General features: G+C 35.2%; 2 protein-coding genes across 2 annotated transcripts; both read right to left on the bottom strand.

Moving 5' to 3' along the window:
* Nucleotides 1–8371: 8371 nt before the first annotated feature.
* On the bottom strand, nt 8372–14225 carry LOC114733857 (delta(14)-sterol reductase-like). The gene is made up of 13 exons (XM_028921355.1): nt 13942–14225; nt 13718–13835; nt 13543–13613; nt 13175–13231; nt 12581–12672; nt 12364–12411; nt 11935–12055; nt 11796–11842; nt 11098–11179; nt 10204–10280; nt 9989–10108; nt 8968–9042; nt 8372–8864 (listed from the first exon to the last, which is right to left on the bottom strand). Exons 1-13 carry the CDS (start codon nt 13987–13989, stop codon nt 8711–8713), a joined length of 1110 nt encoding a protein of 369 aa, XP_028777188.1. The 5' UTR covers nt 13990–14225; the 3' UTR covers nt 8372–8710.
* A 1020-nt stretch (nt 14226–15245) lies between these two features.
* LOC114733858 (splicing factor U2af small subunit B-like) lies at nt 15246–18243 on the bottom strand. The gene is made up of 5 exons (XM_028921356.1): nt 17853–18243; nt 17600–17686; nt 17428–17509; nt 15977–16103; nt 15246–15878 (listed from the first exon to the last, which is right to left on the bottom strand). Exons 1-5 carry the CDS (start codon nt 18090–18092, stop codon nt 15485–15487), a joined length of 930 nt encoding a protein of 309 aa, XP_028777189.1. The 5' UTR covers nt 18093–18243; the 3' UTR covers nt 15246–15484.
* Between the last annotated feature and the right edge of the window lie 882 nt (nt 18244–19125).

Genomic DNA, 19125 nt, shown 5'->3' with positions numbered 1-19125 from the left:
GTGAACGATGCTGTGCGTGATGCTTTTGGCATTCACGAAAGTGAGGATCCCAACAAAGATGAAGTAGAGGACCTCAACCAAAGTTTCTTAGAAACCAAATTGCTTAGAAATTTTTTGACCTCATGAGCGAAACTGACAAGCCTCTTTATTCTGGGTGCACAAAGTATTCTAAGTTGTCAATCTTAGTGAGGTTATATCATATCAAATCCTTGTGTGATATGACTGACAAGGCGATGTCCATGCTGTTGGAATTACTGGGAGATGCTTTTCGTCAGGCTGAATTCCCTCCATCTTTTTATGAAGTAAAGAAGATTATTAACAAGTTTGGGTTGAACTATAAGAAGATAGATGCATGCCCAAACGGCTGTATATTGTACTAGGGAGATGATGTAAATAAGGAGATTTGTACGAGATGTAAGACGTCTCGCTATAAGTCGGTACGGAAGGGAAAAAGCAGAAGAAGAAACCAGCCAAAATGCTCATGTGCAATTTATTATAATGTGTTACTTGTTCTATCTCTAAATATTCGATATTTGAAATTCTCAATACAATTGGTTATAATATGTTACTTGTTCAATATTTAAATATTCAATATTTGAAATTTTTAATACATTATTTCTTTAGATACTTTCCTTTGAAACTGCGGTTGCAAAGAATGTATATGTCATCAAAAATGGCTTAGCACATGAGGTGGCATGTGACTGAGGAAAATCCAGATGGCAGGTTAAGGCACTCACGAGATTCAGAGGTGTGGAAAACATTTGATGCGAAATTTCCAGACTTTGCCAGTGATCCTAGAGATGTACGTCTTGCGTTAGCAACTGATGGTTTCAATCCCTTCGGAAACATAAGCACAAGTTACAGTATCTGGCCGGTGGTGTTAATTCCATACAATTTACCACCTTCGATGTGCATGAACCAGAGCTCCTTTTTACTTTCCATGATCATTCCTGGCAAGAAAGCACCGGCAAATGATATAGACGTATACCTGCAACCGTTAATACACAAATTGATCGATCTGTGGATGAATGGTGTTGAGGCATATGACTCATATAACAAGAGACTATTCAATCTCCGTACAGCCTTAATGTGGACAATAAGTGATTTTTCTGGTTTGGGAACTTTGTCCGGCTGGAACGTGCATACTGGGTTGGCTTGTCTTAAGTGCAATTTTGATTCCGTCCCATGTCGCCTTCCACACAGTTGCAAGTGGTGCTTCATAGGACATTGACGGTTCCTCGATTCCAAGCACAGATTTAGATTGCAACAGATTCGCTTTGATAGAAAACAGGAGAAGAGAGATTCTCCTATTACTTTGTCTGGTGTGGATATTTTGCGGCGGTTAGAAGATGTTAATGTCAAGTTTGGTAAGAATGTGGATTCCAAACGACTGGGATGATGATCTTGTGGGACATCTAATGCGCAACCTATGCAATGGCGGAAGAGAAGCATATTTTTCTCTCTTTCTTATTAGAAATCTAATTTGTTATGATACAACTTGGATGTTATGCACATTGTAAAAAATATGTGCGATAATGTGCTATATACGTTGCTCAACAAAGCTGAAAAGTCTAAAGATCGTCTCGCAGCTAGAAAAGATTTACGAGCCTGGAGAATCGTGGAGAGACTTGGCCTGATGAAAATGACAAGTTTCAACCAGCTAAATTCATCTTGATGAAGCAGAACAAGGATATCTTTCTTTCGACGCTGAAGAACATAAAAGTACCAGATAGATATTCTAGTAATATCTCAAGGTGTATCGATCTGTAGGCTCGAAAGGTTACTGGGCTAAAAAGTCATGACTCCCATGTTCTTATGCAACAGTTACTTTCATTGGCCTTGAAAAACACACTTCCTTCTAATGTATCAATGGTTTTGGTGGAATTATGTTTATTTTTCAAGAAGTTGTATGCAAAGGTCTTGATAGCGGAAGAGCTTGATCAGTTGCAAAATAAAATAATTCTTACACTTTGTCACTTGGAGATTATATTTCCTCCATCATTCTTCACTGTTACGGTTCACTTGACTCTCCACCTTGTTTGAAAAGCAAAGGTTGCTAGCCTAGTTCACTATCGATGGATGTACCCTATAGAGAGGTACAATTGATTATCTTTTATCCTCGGCCACCTCTTTAAATTTCACATTATTATTTCATTTGTTCGCAATTATTAATGGAATATTAACCTACAGGTACTTGGGAAAAGTAAAATAATATGTTAGGAATAAGGCGTGGCTTGCGGGGTCAATAGCATAAGGTTATTTCAGAGATGAAGTCCTAACTTTCGGTTTAAGGTACTTTGATGACATGGAGACATCTTTTAATTGCCCGCGTCGCGTAGATGATTCTCCTCCTGGTCCTTCCACGTTAACTTTATTTCCTCCTCTTGGAAAACTAGTTAGAGGATATGAATTCTTCAGACTCACTCCTACAGAGAAACTCCAGGCACACAGACATGTTTTGATAAATTGTAGCCAAGTTGAACCCTTCATGCAGTAAGTATTATATAAACTCACTAACTTATACACTTTATATTTGTTTCTCACTGACTCTTCTAACAAATTACACTTCACTGTAGTGAGTTTAGAAGTTACCTCAGGCGGTAGCTACGGGGGCGTGCGCGATCTGCTGATATTGATAAAAGAGTCCATAAAGAGTTTCCCGATTGGTTTACACGTCAAATACGTAATGACAACAGCCCATACACAGATGAATGCAAAGCTCTTTCCCTCAGTCCGTTAGACCATGCACGAAGGTTTACTGCGTATAATGTCAACGGCTTCAAGTTCTGTACGGTTGGAAGTGATCAGGGATTGCTCACACAAAACTCTGGAGTTTGGGGGACATTCGAGACGAGATGTTATGCTAGCAGCAGTGACGGCGATATGCGCTTTGGAGGCGTCACTTACTATGGAAAGCTAATTGACATCATTGAGTTGAGTTACTAGCTTTTCACTGTAACTCTATTCAAGTGCTCCTGGGCAAATATGGCAACTTCACGGGGACTCGCTACTGACCACTTGGACATCACCTCTGTTAATTTCTCAAGACTTATTCATACGGGGGAATCTGAAGATGATGAGCCATATATTCTTGCTTCTGAAACACACCAGGTTTACTATGTTGAGGACAAGAAACATAAAGACGGGAATATGGTTGTTCACCTCAAGCCACATGATCTTTATGATGTGGGTGATGGTGACATTATTTACGACAGCGAACTCTTCCAACCCTCGAATTTTGAAAACTTCTTTCCTCATCAAGACGATAATTTGGCAATTATCAGGTATATGTTTTTTCTTAAATTATTTAAATAATTAGCTACTAATTACTAAGTTTTTCTAAATATATTATAATTCTAACATAATTTTTTTAAATATATCTTTTCAGGTAGGATGATGATCAGGAATAGCAGTTTCAAAAATTTTTATCATTCAAAAAATTTGCCTTTCATAAATAAATATGTATAAATTAAAGGGATAATTAATCCACAGCTCCTTATAGTTTCAACTAATTTTGAATTAGGTCCTTATAGTTTTTTTTCTTTTTATCAGGTCCTTATACTTTCACTTGTTTTTAATTAGGTCCTTGTATTTATTTTTCTTTTTATCAAGTCTTTATAAGTTCACCTTATTTTTAATTAAGTCCCTGAATTTTTTATTCTTTATTTTATAAATTCTAATAGTACTATTATATAAACATAAAATAGTATATATTATTTAATATTAGTTTATAAACAATAATATTCTAAAGATATTGAATTATTATAATGATTTTAATTTTTTCAGCAAAAAAAATAATTGTTCTAAAAAAATTTCCTGAATTAATTAACTTTTTTATTACATAATTATTAATTTAATTTTAATTATTAATATTTATATTTCAGTATTACTCTATTTAATTAAGCTTATATTTAATTAATAAATAAAAATTAAAACTACATGGACCTGATTAAAAATTTAGTGAAATTATAAGGACTTAATTAAAAGAAAAATAAATATAAGGACCTAATTAAAAAAAGGTAAAAGTATAAGGATCTGATAAAAAGAAAAAAAATTATAGGGACCTAATTCAAAATTCATTGAAAATATAAGGACTTGCGGATTAATTAACCCTAAATTAAAATTGGTTCAGTTTACGAAAAAGTAAAAAATGACAATTTGTAGTGGTTACATAACCGCTACAAATTGTGAAACCGCTATCATATGCTAGAAAATACAAGGCCGCCACAAAATGAATCAAAACACTGCAAAAAAAACAGCTACAAATGTCTCACTGATCTCTATAAATAGCACATCACCTCTTCATTCATTTACCCCATCTCTTTTCCTTCCTTCCCATTCTTCTTTATCATTCTCTCTTTTTTCTTACTCTCTAATATGTTGGTTTTTTTCTCTTCATTATATGGTAAGGTGATTTTTATTTTATAAGTATTAATATCTTTTATTTGTTTTTATTTATAATTTACTAACATATTTATTTCTCTTTTTCTTTCAGATTTTTCTTCTTCACATTTGTCATACCTTCCTTAACTGATTTAAACACTTCTCAACATCACAGTTTAGGCTCAATATTATAAACTATCTCACCTTTAATTCAACTATCTTATTAAATTTAATTAACTTCATTTGACACAATCACAACTTAATTACTTATTATTTATTACAAAATTCAAATGTATAACATGTAATACATTAGTAATTATACATATTAACAAAAATTCTCTAATATAATCTACTTAATGGTTTTTAAATTTATAATATTATATTTTTTAATAATCAAACATTTCAATTTATTTTTTTGGCTTGGAATAAACTTTCTAACGGTTTGAAAACCGCTAGAAAATGGAAAAAAGATGGACAAATTTCGTAAAATTTAAATATCCCCCACATTTCTAGTGGTTCATAACCACTAGAATTTTTTTGGTGCTAATTCCAAAATTTTGATTCCCGGCAAAATTTGATATCCCCCGAATTTTCTAGCGGTTATTAACCGCTAGAAAATTTTGACGCCAAAATGAAAATTTTTGTTTTCTGGCAAAATGAAATTTCACTCAGAATTTTCTAGCGGTTAATTAACCACTAGAAATTTGTCAGAGATTTCTAGCAGTTCATAACCGCTGGAAATTTGGTATCATTCTTGTTCTGCTACTTGTTTTTTCTAGTGGTTATTTTAACCGCTAGAAATTCTAGCGTTTTGACCATACTGTGTAGCGGTTCACGTAACCGCTAGAAATCCCTTTCTAGCACTTGATTTTCTAGCGATTTGTCTAACCGCTGCAAATGTTATTTGGAGCGGTTATAACGGCTAGAAAAGTTATATTTTAACCGCTATAAAATACATGTTTTTTTGTAGTGTGTTAACACAGTATATAAAAATAAATTTTTAGGAATACATTATTTATTCATCATTAAGGGTCAGGTACTGGAATATTATTTTACAGTTTATGAAATTCACAATTAAAAGAATAAAAAGTGTGTGCTCTAATTAAATAACATCATATATACATTATGTATTTTTAAAGAGCAATTTTGACAATACATAATTAGTCTACTAGTGTAATGCCGTCCTATGTCTTTTTGGATCTCAAATTTGAGGCTTGTAACAGATACAAGTGCTAGAAAGGACAATCACGAACCTCAAATTAAATTAGTTGATTGTTTGGATATCCGGTAATAAAATAAAAAAAAATGCAGACTGAACAAAAGTATTAAAAAAATTATACATTTTTCATGTCCAAATTAAAAACAATTTTTGGCATGAAAAATGTTAAAATAATAATACTAAAACTCAAACCATCTAAATGTTCTCTCACATTTCTTTACCAACTTTTTCTTACCATGATTACATTAAGGAAAAAGCATCAAGGACAAACTTTTGATTTTAATTTGAAAATATTTGTTATTATTTTTGTTAATGACTGAAGGTTGGATTTTTTTTTGACAATAAGCATAACTATATAGCTTTATTTTCATATAATCATTTGATGGCTGCTATTATTATGAGGTCAAGTTTAAATAATACAAAACTATAAAAAAATAACATAACAAGGCTAAGCCCAACAAGAAATTACTCCTCCAATCCTTAATATAAAGATCTAGTTGTTGAGTTAATTTTGGTCTTACATATAAGATATATTTTTCATATTTATCAATATTTCTTAAATTATTTCTATGAATACTCTTTCAACCATAATGAGGGAGGACATTGAGAAAGATGATTATAGTATCTTAGAAAAAACATGTCATATTTTTTGAATTAACTAACTTATTTAACTTTATTAATTTAATCAAACTAGTTAAATAGATTTTATATTAAAAGCCGAAAAAGCATAAACTATCTATGAAAAATGTGTGTAAAAGGGTAAGCCCATTTGGAGTGGACCAAACAAATAGACATGTCACTCGGCATGAGCGAGTGGTGTTAATTTTAATCGTATTGTAGCTTAATGGCATAAATACTCTTCTATAGATAAAAGATCATAAGTTTAATCCCACAGTCCCACTCATAATTTCAATTTCATTTTTTTTTAAAAATCACACGAATTGAACGGTTTGCATTAAACTTGTTAAGTGACCTGTAATGTTAACCTCGGCAACTTAACAATACTCCGCATAGATGTATTTTAGAGGCGCGATCACGATGGAGACGGAGAGTTAACGGTCTCATGCTGCGATCTTTTCATGCATCCACAGTTTGTTTATTTAATTAATCAAAATTAATTATTTAAAAGCCCAGAATGGGGAGGGCAGGGCAGGACGACCTTTGCGCTTTGGCTCAGTGATTAGTTTCTCACGTGACTGTGGTCTCGTACTTGTCATCATCCACTTCCAAAAAGACGATATTATCCAATCCGACCACTGACTCTTATCTCAATATGACAGGACTGATCCCTCTGTAGCGGTCTCTGCACAAGGCTCTCAAAATTAAAACACCCCCAACCGGCTAAACCATTCTCTTTGAATTGCTGCCACACACTTTTCTTTTTTAAGAAAATCAATTAATCAGGTGGTATAAATAATTATGAAAGAATTGAAATTAGATTTTAAAAAAAATTCTAATTATCTTAAAATCTTAATAACAAGTGAGCAGCAAAAATCAGTTATCATTATTTGTCATTAGTAACGGATTTTAGGGTAATTTTTTAGGATTTGATTGTATTTCTCCCAATAATTATCATCATTTGATTTGTATGAAATTTGGATGTTATTAACACTATTCACAGAATTGAAGAATGAGTTTTGGGGGGGGGGGGAGCACGTGGCTCTAGGAGCAATTTTTATGTTTAGGCATCATTTTCTTATAGTAATTGTTCCCAAATGAAGTTTTCAATTAAACAAAATGGGACGAGGGGGAAAAAACGGAGGGTAAATACCAATCACCTGGACAGGGGCTGTATTCTGAGAAAAATGATGGAGATTCTCTGCGTTGTGGGTGAGAGTAATTTATTTCAAGCACTTGGAAATGTGCGTCAAAGGTAAGTGATAAGGATGAAACGAATTTATCCACCCGCAAATTCCAATGAAGTCTTATCGTCTCAAACCGTCCCTCCATTTTTGTTTTCGCAGCTGTAGAGCTTCCACCTGTTAATGGACCGAACGAGATCACTCGGCACTTGACTCATTTCGCTGCCCCGCGGGGTCCACAATTGTGACGTGCACGTGCTTCTTCCCCTAATGATAATGACAATGCAGCTAAAGAATTCAAGTCACTGATCGTTCCACCAAACTATCAATCAAATATAATTAATAAATTTATTAGACCGCGCCTAATTAACTTTCCACTCTAAACTGCCCTACAAATTTGACTTGATTTTGTTTCAGTTTTTCTTTCTTTTTTTTCTTTTTTCTTTTCACAACTCTTTCTATAGATTTGGCATTGAGCTTCCACATGTGTTTTCTCCACCACACCAACCAAGACCTTCCACATGACTTTTCGGTAGATGCAGGCATAACTGAGTCAGTTGATTCTGCTTAGATGGATCCCTTTGATGCGCAAAGGCAGAGCCAAGAGGTGGACAAGGCACATGCCTCCTGCATCTTCGTTCGCAATCGTGCTCAAGATCATCACTGAGCTTATCAGACGCAGCTATGAGCTACACTACCAGCCTCACGGCCGCGAGGTAAAACGGGTATAGATACTGGTTTTCAGAGAGAGGAGTGTCCATTTTCCCAGCATACAACGAAATACGAGTATGCTTATCTTTTCCTATTATTTCTTTTCCTTTCATGCACCAGTAGATTCTTATCTGAGATCTTCAATTTAATCCGGACTTAAATAATCCTATCAAATTGGAATATGAGCCCGTTTTATGGTTGGGATGTGGAAAAAAATTGATGAAGAAAATGGGTTGAGAGAAAATTGAGGGAAGTGTAAAAACAATGTTCGCTCTTTTTATAATGGATCCAGGACAAGTAAATGCAAGCATCGAATTTCTCCAAGTTCGTATTCATGCAGAACAAGATTAAGGCTGCAAGCTCTCGGTTCTGCTCTTCCTGGCTCAATCTCAAGACATACTGATCAGGGTTAAACGAAAACAACCAATTTGATAATTTCCCTCGCTTCTCGATGAAAAAGCACCACATAATATGCGATGGCAAGTCTCTCGCAAGAGATCCATTTTCTCTTCAATCAAAATGTGATCAAGAAAGCATGGAAGCTTAAGATTCCTGACAGGGGTCTCCTATAGCCGACACATTGAAGCCCAGGTTCTTAGTATACGTAAGGCAATATCCTCCATGGAACAAGTTGACGGTATTGTGCCCATATTTCTCTATACTTCTGTGCACAACGAGCTTCATCCCTTCTCTCTCTCCAGATCAGCAGAATTAGAAGATAAATTGGATAGAAGTATGGAATTGGTGAACTGTAAAAATGAGCAAACAATAAATGCCTGGAATCCTTTTACTGATGGAAATTAGTATCCATATTTTCATATGAAAGTTCACCAACAACATCAAAGAGATCACCTTATACCACAGGGTAAGCTAAAGGAGAGAGCCAGCAGCAGATCCCCCAAGTAATTACAGTGTCTAGCAATGCCCCTTCAACAAAAAATAATTCAATGCATCAATAACTTCCTTGCAAAACAAGATCAAGAATATGGAAATTTCTCCCAACAGTTCTACCGTGACCATGACGTGATACGGTGACACGAAAAAGCATAAACTTCGACTGACAAAAAGTTCAGATTTTCTGCACAATGCCAAAAAAGTGGCATGTTCTAGTGATTGGCGATGCCTTTTTTCTTCCCTCCTCAAATTATGCTTGCCTTCTTAAAAAATTAATAAGAGTAATCATAATAAAAATAAAAGAATTAACATATGCCGACTATGTCATGACCTTGTGAAACATGGGAATGGCAAACTGAATCTATCATTTGTTTACCTTCCAATAAACCTTGCCCTTCCGAATCAGCATTCCTCTTTGCAGCTCTTTTTTTCGGATCTTGTCAAACTAAATGGTACAATCAAGCCGTATAGTCTTCACTAGCTCAATCTCCCTAGATTTTTTAATAACTTATATATATATTTTTTATGATTCTTCCGTTCACCCCTAGATGATGGATTCTCACCATAAAGTGCTATTCCTCCCGTCCTATTCATAAGGCAGAGAGAGAAATTTGTTCTATAAGTCACTTTATTAAATTTTTAGTATGAATAAACTATTTTGTCTTTTACTTATTATAGTGTATATAATTTTTTTTGAAAGTGTATATATTAAATAGGGATAAAGTTAAAAAGTTATTATATTTTAATATAGAATTAGTGCATTTTAAGTTTTTTTTTTGTTGTGCCTTATAAATAGAACCGGAAGAGTATGTGCAAATTAATATAACTTAATAACCTCTGAAAAACACAAATGCACATTGTTTCCAAACAAATTGATGATTTTTTTTAAACTACATAATTTGACAACGTAAAATATAAGGAAGAACAGGAAAATATGCTCATTTCATAATGAGAAGAAAAATATCAGATGAAATCTTACCAATAACCAGAAGCAAGCAACTTGCCTCCAATGACCTTTGGAGGCTTACCCCATATTAGAGCCTTTGGATTCTTTTTGAAATCATGTTTTTGCTTGTTAGCTCCTCGAAATACCATGTATCTATGCATTTTTATTCAACAAAGTAAATATTAATATGATCTCCATAAAGAAATGCTCATGCGCTAATAAGATATTATGGCCTATAGTTAACTTACCCAATCAGGAAGAAAAGGCAATTTGCGATAACAGCAGTGGTTGGTAGCTCCACCTTGTTCCACAAAAGCCACCATCCCTAACAGCAATAACAGATCGTTAACGCATGCAAGATCTGTGGAAGTCATATTATATAAGAAGGTACATCTATGAATAGCTGGGGTAAGTTCCTCTATCCTACCAAGACCAATATAGGCCCAAACTATTTAAGACCAGTTTAGACCATTGCTTAGTATTGGTTAATAGAGAAACATCATTTTCATAAAAGTAAATGAACGACTACACAGAGCACAAATCCAGCACGTGAAAATCTGCCCACACTGAACTTCAGAGTATAAAGAAGGCAAGAGAAGAAGTGCTCGAGCAAGTCGCCCAAGAAAATGATTTTACAACTGCTCAAACTAAATAACTTTGTTTGCCCCCAAGAATTCCGAACAGTTACAGACTATAACACACGAGTTCATAAAAATGTTAATCGGCCCTGGGAAAGGTAAATCTAAATCAAGACCTGCTATTTGAAATAGAAGCATGGCTGTCATGAGGTTACATGCAGTCACAAACTCTCCTCATGTCTTCTATTACTGTTATTTTTTGGGGGAAAAAGTTTATATGCAACCCCATACATCTGTCATCAAGTTCCCAATTAAAACATGACAAGTATATTGTTTTTACACAGAACTGTACGGCTCTCCAATTAAATTATACATGAAGAACTATACACTTATCATGTTTTAATTGGGAAACTTAATGGCAAGGGTATAAGAGCTGCATCTAACTCCAAGACTAGCTTCTTCCTTGCATTTTTCCCAGAATATAGTGAATTTTCTCCCTTTCATTGGCAAAATCTTTATTTTTCTTTTTATTCCCCATCTCAATTTATTGTTCAAGCAACTTGCCTGTATGCTGAAAGTGAAAGGAATCCACACTAGATCTCCAAAGACCAACATGAATCCCAGTCTCTCCGCAATTATGTCCCATCTGCAAAAGAAGACTCACATTATTATCAGTGAATAAGGAAGACTGAGGAAGAATGATATATAGTTGAGTAAAAACTTCCCATTTACTGGCAGAAACAATGCAGGACAAAAGAATTATGTAATGAATTGAGATTTAAGTATTTAATAACAAATCTGTGGGTGTGTGGGTGTAACATCAAAACTCTAACAAGTCGCACTACTCATGAGCCATGAGGTGTGCGACTCATTTCCTGGATTCCATGCACCACATGGGACCCATTCTAGTTTCACTTAAAAGAAACGTAACAGGAGATGTTGAAATAAACATATTACGCATAGAAGCATTTCAACAACATAAAATTCCACTGAAATGCCAGCAAAAAACATAACAAGGCATATATTAATTTGCACACATACAGACGATTACACTAGAATGAAAAAAGGCTTGAGGCAAACTATGATGCAAGTGCGTCTAATCGAACAGGAAATAATGCACATAAAATATTTCTCGTCCTACTGCAGAAGGGATGAGGTGTGGGCAGCAATTTTCTAGCCTAATAATTAAATTAACACGAAGCTCGCGATCTCTTAGCCAAGTCTTTACTGGATCTCCTAAAAATAGTAATTAATTCACTTACGTGGATGTCATGTACTCCTCATGTACAAAGTAGTCCAGAATGTATAACTGGAATATAAAGATAAGAAATTCACACATCAGATACCCGCAGTAAAGATTTTTTCATTAAAGAAAGATCGCATGCATGATTTCTGGATTACCGCACAAAATAATTGGTAAAGGATCATCGGCTGGCCCAAGGTACCATCTTGAACACTCTTTGCAAGAACTGATAAATTGATAAGAAGCCACCCCATCATTCCAGCTCTAACAAAGAAAAACCTGCAAAATATAACTCCATTAAAGGTTTGGCGACATGTTGGATTAAATTATACCCTCACAGCCATTACACTATGCCCATTACACTATGCTAAGCATGTCATATGCTTTCTTCATTGAAAAAGTCAGTCATGATGCATATTAGGATACGAAGTTAAACTTGCATGCATACTTCATTTACCAGATACCTAGATAAAAAGTAATTTCCATAATACATTAGGTAGAAATGACATACATACCACCTTGTAACTTATTAATACACGGGGGGGAATAGAAAAAAAACAAGGGGAAGTGATGAGTAGATCGCGTACTTGAGGTCAATTCCCATAAAATGAGGATTCAGCTGTATTCCAAACCACCTGTTAAATTAGAATACAAAAAAAAAAAAAAAAAAATCAAAACAAACTCAGCTGTAGCATATATGACGCAGGATTAGGGTGTTGGCTGAAAATACATGAAAAAAAAAACCTGAAACCATTCTATCTTGAGTTAATGTCAACCTAAGCATCCTCACTATTTTGCACATACCAGTCATGAATAAGATCTCCACTGATATGAGGTTTGAGAGATGAATCTTTACTGCGTGACTTGCAGCCAGCAAAACAGAGTACCAGAGTCACCTAACATGTGTAAATGGAAGAGACGAACAAAATAACTGAAAAGGAGGTAAAACACTGTAGAGAACAATAAGAATAGATGAGCAGGCATTCAAATGAGTTATCATCACACAACATTGCAGCTTGTAAAATGACATCAGGATTTTAGAAGTTTATAACTAGTCAGAGAATAACCTTGTTTTGCACCTTGGTATAACACTGAAAAGTTGGCTATAGATGTATATTCTTCACCTAATTGTTATCGTTGACATGAAGAGTTTACTAATTAACCTCCGTTAGCATTCAGCAATGCAGCATAACTACCAACATAATTTATGATAATGAGAGGATACAGCTGAATAAAATAAGCAACAGCATCTGCCTCTAAGATATAGACGCCCCACTAAAACTTCATCCTATCGAACTAATGTAGCCACGTGATATTGGAAAGGAAAATCATATCATAGTGAACCCATGACTCAGATTCCACAAGATCTTTTAAGTTGTGGCATTAAGCTTCACATACAAGAAAACTGAAGATAAAAGTTGCGGACAGCAGCTCCAGTCCTCCCTCAGATACAACCTGCAAGGATCATCAACATCATCAACATATATATATATATATATATATATATATATATAATTAAAATCCTAATTATTGTGTTTTTCCTGTGAATTCAAAATTGCTTTCAATTTGCGTGCATTATTTCTCGTTTTTAAACTTTAGATGTGCAATTTAGTTGCCATAGTTCACCATAAAAATTAATAAATAAAATCGGTGTTTGGTTCTGCAGTATTTTATTTGTCACGAAATGTTTGCTACTGCATGTAGAGGAAGACAATCGCACTGAACTGAATTAAGCAGCAGAAGGCTCACACGCAGAGAATACATACAGTAAGCGATATGAAACCCATATTGGCACTGATCCCAAGAAGTGCAACCAACAGAAGTAGCGAGAACAAACCTGGGAAACGCGAAAAACAAATTGTATATTTACTCAAGTCACTTGACTCTCTTCTGTTCGCGTAAACATTCTGATACAAGAAGCATACATTTAATAAAACTGACCATTGCAGCGGTAGTGAAGACGAGTTCCATCCGCCAAAATCACTCCAGGGACAACTTTTCCAGGCACAATGGCTCCAGCAATCGCCAAGTAAGCAAAGAATCCCACTAGCAAAGCAACCTGCTCCAGATAAAAAGGCGGGAAAAAAATGAACAGAGGGGAAATTTCACGTTATGACCAAATAATCGGAATGATGAACACTCATTTCACGAATGGAGGCACTAACGGAGTTCCAGGACGGAATTAGAGCGTGAATCAGAAAACCCAGATCCATCTCTGCCTCTCCCACTAAAATTTTTCTCAGATGCGTGGCCTGGTTGAGTTCAATATTTAGGTTAGATGCTAGGCCACTTCTATCCCTTTGCTCCTTTCAATCTTCCTCTCAGTCTCTCAGCTACTGAAGCCGCAGCTGAGATATGAATCAACAATACGCGCTCCAAACCTTTTTTCTATTTTAAATTCTCCTCTGCGCAGCGCTTTGTATTGTAGTTAAAATTCGAAGAAGTGGGGGTTAAACTGAAGGCTGTGGAATAGCCACCGGGGCATAACCGTAAATTTCGTTTAGAAAAGTTCATCACAGTGAATATGTGATCACCTCCCCACTTTAAAGGCGCAAACGTGAGAGGGGATTGTGAATTTGTTTCCAACACTTGTTAATTCTTTATGCTACTAAATTGGAATTTTAGATTCATATACCTGAATTATAATTATGGATATTAGAGGGCATTCATTGATGTACTTATAGCAGTTGTAGACTTTCCAAAATTAAATTGGAATTCAAATCCCTACCCCAAAAGTTTCGTCATTGTACCAAATACTCTATTACTAATTTCTCCAATCTCAATCGCAGTATCTCCTGTAGGGTTAAAGAGTAAAAGAGTACCAAGTTCTTTTGTTGCTAGATTGTACATCCATCTTCAGCATTTAAAAGGAAAGAAAAAGGGACTTTCGATCGAATTTTTCGACTTTTGTTTTTGGGGGAAAATTTTGGCCTGTTTTGCATATCAAAAGTTGCATGAATGTCCACCTCCATTTTCCTCATCTTTTTCCAGATAATTCTCATTCTTTCTCCATTATTCTATTAGCTCTGTAACTCAACTTCTATTCATGAGTTTTATTATTAACTACTTGTAATTTATCATGAGACACAAGAAGATTTGCATTGTCATGCAAGAAAATAATACAGAATCATCTTTTCATTTTCTCATCTCCATCTCTTCTTTGCACATTCTACTTTCCTAGTTAGTTCACTTTGCCAATACACGTTATACACTTTTCTTTTAAGACTTAATTCTGATATTTTATTCATGTCACTTAACCGCTCCCCGCTCCCCGCTCCCCGCTCCGCTTGGACGCCTTCTTTCATATCCCGGTTGCTTTATAATCAACTCCCCATACCAAAAAGCATTTCAAATTCCTTCATGCCTGCGAAACACATTTCTGACCCAAAAATAGCCTCTCCATGAAAACATCCTCCTCCTCTCCTATTCCATTTTCCTAAAAAGTTAGCCCATAATTCCAAATATGACCTTGGGGTATGAACAAAATTACTGAAAACTGAATTTTATCTATTCCATCTTGGTGCTACCACATGACTTGCAAAAATATAGATATTACAAACTATTATAACTTAAAAACTAAATGAACAATCCAAATTAGGACACACTTCAAAAACTACGCTTACTGGACGTGCAAACAGTACAGACCAGATTACATGCCACACTGACTACAGGGTCTTAATCATTCTGGCCTCAGTGACGATACTGCCACTATATTCGATGGTCATCAAATTCGCCTCCATTCTGAGTAACACCCCGTTCGTTATCATTACAGTTTCTGTTGTCCCTGTTTCCAGATTCTTCGAGTTCCTTCTCCCTGTTCCATTGCTCTATTTTAGCTCTCCTTTCCGCACTACTTTCTCTAACAGGGCTCCTGTCCCTTCCCACAGGACTTCTACTTCTATTTGTTCTTCTCCGAGGACTACGGCTCCTAGGCAACCTGCTCCTACCATGGTGGCCATGTCTGTCATAATCTCTTCTACCTGAACCACGTCCAGCATGTGAACGGTCATCATGATTGCGATGCCTTGGAGGGCTCCTGCTCCTGCTTCCCCCACGACCATTCCACCGCCTGTTTCTCCCAAATAACCGCCTTCTCAACTCCCTAAAACCAGAAAAGCAGAGAGTAAATAGATGATCAAAACAAACATGCCAGTGCCAAAAATGTTTGATAAGGAAAGCCCACTATGCTGAAAAACCAACCTGCTAATCTTCTTCAGGTGCATGAAATTGCAATAGCCACCACGATTGCAAACATTTTCCTCATACTGCCTACAAGTAGCTTCTCGAAAATCCGTCACCGGAGAGAAATCAACAATGATAGGTCGCCCTGGCAGTGTCATACAAAGTTAGAAGTTTTGAAGTGATGATAATTTCAATAGTTTGAAGTGGGGTACAGGGGCCTCAATCACAATACAGTCCTCAGTGTTTCACTTTGCAGATCGGTTTTTTTTTTGGTGGGGAAAAAAAAATTTAGGTGCAGCAAAAATAATCTACACATGCTTATGTCTTGCCGGTGACAATCCCCAAATGTTGGTGAAACTACAAGTATGAACAACACAATATACTTCAAGCAAAATACCATTTTATTCCTAGGAATAATTCTAATGCATGGCATAACCATGCCTTCTTACTACAGGGAAGAGAGATGAAAGGGAGAGCAAGCCAACTAACCAGTCTTGTGAACCATAGTAATCATGCATCCCAGTTAATCATGAACCAGAAGCTAATTTCCCTTTTTTAAAAATAAAAAAAAATCCCACTTCTCCAAAATAAGTTGATAAATTTAAACCAATTAGAGCATCAGATGCAAGCAAGAATGTTGAAAAAAATATAATAACAGGGGATTCATCTGAATACTCGGAAAGACCAAAAAAATTGATCAACCCTGAGAAGAGGCATAAAGAAGTGAAAGTATACTCACATACATATATACATACATAAATACATGCCAACATACATACATGATTGATAGAAAGCATAGGAAAGTTGAAAGCGCACACAATAAATGATTGATATAATTCTCAAGACACTAGACGCTTCACTGATCATATAACAGTGAACACAATATGCTCATAGCTGTCAAGACAAAAGGAGACTAATACAATGGAAAACCTACAGCATGGAAACCCTTTCCATGGAAAATTAATCCCACAATAGAATAGCGTGGGCAGTTTATCAGATTTGACCACATCCAGATAAAATCTACAGCGAACATTACCTTTACTTTCTTCCTGAGTCTTGAACCTCGTCCATACAATGACTCAAACGAGTGAAATGTACGACCATTAAGACAACTCCCGGTCATGTTAGGTCACAATTGATAGAAAGGGCTAAATTATATTTCTATGGAAAAAATCAGTAGTGCCTGAAGCCCATACAAAAAATGGTTCCTTTAATATTTAACTCCTAAGACCCCTATATTATAGATACAAATGATCACTTTAAGGATGTAATATATCAAATACGTTTGCACACTCTCGTTTAAATGGATTACCGCTGACAACAAATACCAGATGAGTCAATTCTTATGATATTCTGTCCACCGCAAATCAGTTTCAATCGGAAATTAAAGCAACCGTAAAGACTAACAAGAGGAAGATAACCTGTTATAAGACAATAAAAAAGGAAAAGGAAAGAAGATTGAAGTTAACCTGAATAAAATCTACCACTCAGATTCATCAGCGCATTAGCAGCATGGTCTTCCTCTTTAAACTGAACATATACGTTGCCAACCTGACCAGCGAAACAAAAATTATTACATAATCAGACCAAGTAGAGAGAAATATGAAAAGAAATAAGCTGAGAGAGAGAGCGAAGGTATACCATGTGATCGGCCAAATTATCACAAATATTCAAGCTCTGAATTTCTCCATACTTGCTCAACTCCTCAAATAGATCTTCATAGAAATCCTGCACTCACCGACAATTTTTGTAATTAGAAATGCCATACTTACTTCTCAGGGCCAGAATTGCCGATTTCAGAAGCCAACAATAACAAAAGTGAAAGAACAAAAATAAATATGAAGAAGAAAAAGAAAAGACAACATCGAAATACAGAGAGAAATGTAATTCGAACCTCGAAGTGATCCTGGACCTTGTCGGGATCCAGTGCTTGTCCTTGGTTAGGGTCAACGACGGGAGTGATCATGTCAGGCCTCTGATACATATTGGAGAGAAGAAGAGTAGGGCTAATGGTGGGCTTAGTGTGAAGTCTGGAGCAGCGGTCACCATGCCTGCAGGCTCCGATCTTGAAGTAGAAGGGGCAGTTCACCCTGTCCTTTTCCGTGCCGAAAATCGACGCCAAGTGCTCCGCCATCGCCTAATGAACGCAGATAACAGACTCACCCTCTTATACTTGGCGTGGCTCCCGCGAGTCTCACAATCTGTGCTGTTTTGGTTTTTAGGGTTTGGTTTAAACAAGCAGAGATCCCCTTCTTCAACGGAGCAGCAGTGAGAGAATAAGGAGGAAAGAAGTGGGGTTTATGAAAATACCTCCTCACCCTATATTTTATATATCGTCTCCTTTTTTTGCCAACATATTTTATATATCGTCTCGAGCTATATGATTTACGAATTTCTATATATCTATTTTGTTATATTACCTTCGATCCAGCTATTCTTAACATTACACACAATTAATTAATTTTAAAATATTAAATAAATTACTTAATTATTATAATATACTCCTCCGATCCTTAATATTCTTTCGGTCCTTAATATTAGACCCATTTGACTGATTAGATTAGATTAAGGAAGTTAGGTAAGTTAGTTAATTATAAGAAATATGACAGGTTTTTTTAAAATACCATAATCATCTTTTTTAATACCCCATCTTCCTTTTCTACTTGATTATGGTTAAGGGAGTATCTATAAGGATAATTTAGAAAAAACTGATAAATATGATAAATGGATTTTATATTTAGGATCAAAACCAACTCAATAATTAAGGACCGGAGGAGTATAAGATCTATTTAACTAATTTGATTAAATTAAAAAATTAAGTAAGTTAGTTAATTATAAGAAATATGATATTTTTTCTTAAAACACCATAATAATCTTTCATAATATCCTCTTTCCCTCTTCTATTTAATTATGATTGAGGTAGTATCTATGTGAATAATTTAGAAAAAAATTGATAAATATGATAAACAAGTCTTGTATTTAGAACCACAATTAATTCAACAACTAAGTCCTATATTAATGACAAGAAGAGTAACATTTACCTGAAATAAACTATATGCTACTAATTTATAAATGAAGTGAATTAATTTAAAAAAAATGACAAATGTAAATATTTTAATGTAATTTATTTAGTTTTTTTAATCTTTTCAAATGACCTAATTTGGTCT

This window comes from Neltuma alba, unplaced genomic scaffold (genome assembly GCF_004799145.2).
Source record: "Neltuma alba isolate B1F8T4 unplaced genomic scaffold, ASM479914v2 tig00013034_pilon, whole genome shotgun sequence".
NCBI classification, from domain to species: Eukaryota; Viridiplantae; Streptophyta; class Magnoliopsida; order Fabales; family Fabaceae; genus Neltuma; species Neltuma alba.
Note: the sequence above shows the minus strand (reverse complement) of the source record. Positions and strands in the feature narration are given on the sequence as shown.

Coding starts and splice junctions, on each gene's coding strand:
- LOC114733857 (XM_028921355.1), bottom strand. CDS start 13,989: ATGGATCTGGGTTTTCTGATTCACGCTCTAATTCCGTCCTGGAACTCC. Junction 13,836..13,941: donor TAATTCCGTCCTGGAACTCC/GTTAGTGCCTCC, acceptor TATCTGGAGCAG/GTTGCTTTGCTAGTGGGATT. Junction 12,673..13,174: donor CTTTTATCTTCAGTTTTCTT/GTATGTGAAGCT, acceptor TACACATGTTAG/GTGACTCTGGTACTCTGTTT.
- LOC114733858 (XM_028921356.1), bottom strand. CDS start 18,092: ATGGCGGAGCACTTGGCGTCGATTTTCGGCACGGAAAAGGACAGGGTG. Junction 17,687..17,852: donor AGGTCCAGGATCACTTCGAG/GTTCGAATTACA, acceptor CGGTGAGTGCAG/GATTTCTATGAAGATCTATT. Junction 17,510..17,599: donor ATAATTTGGCCGATCACATG/GTATACCTTCGC, acceptor TTCGCTGGTCAG/GTTGGCAACGTATATGTTCA.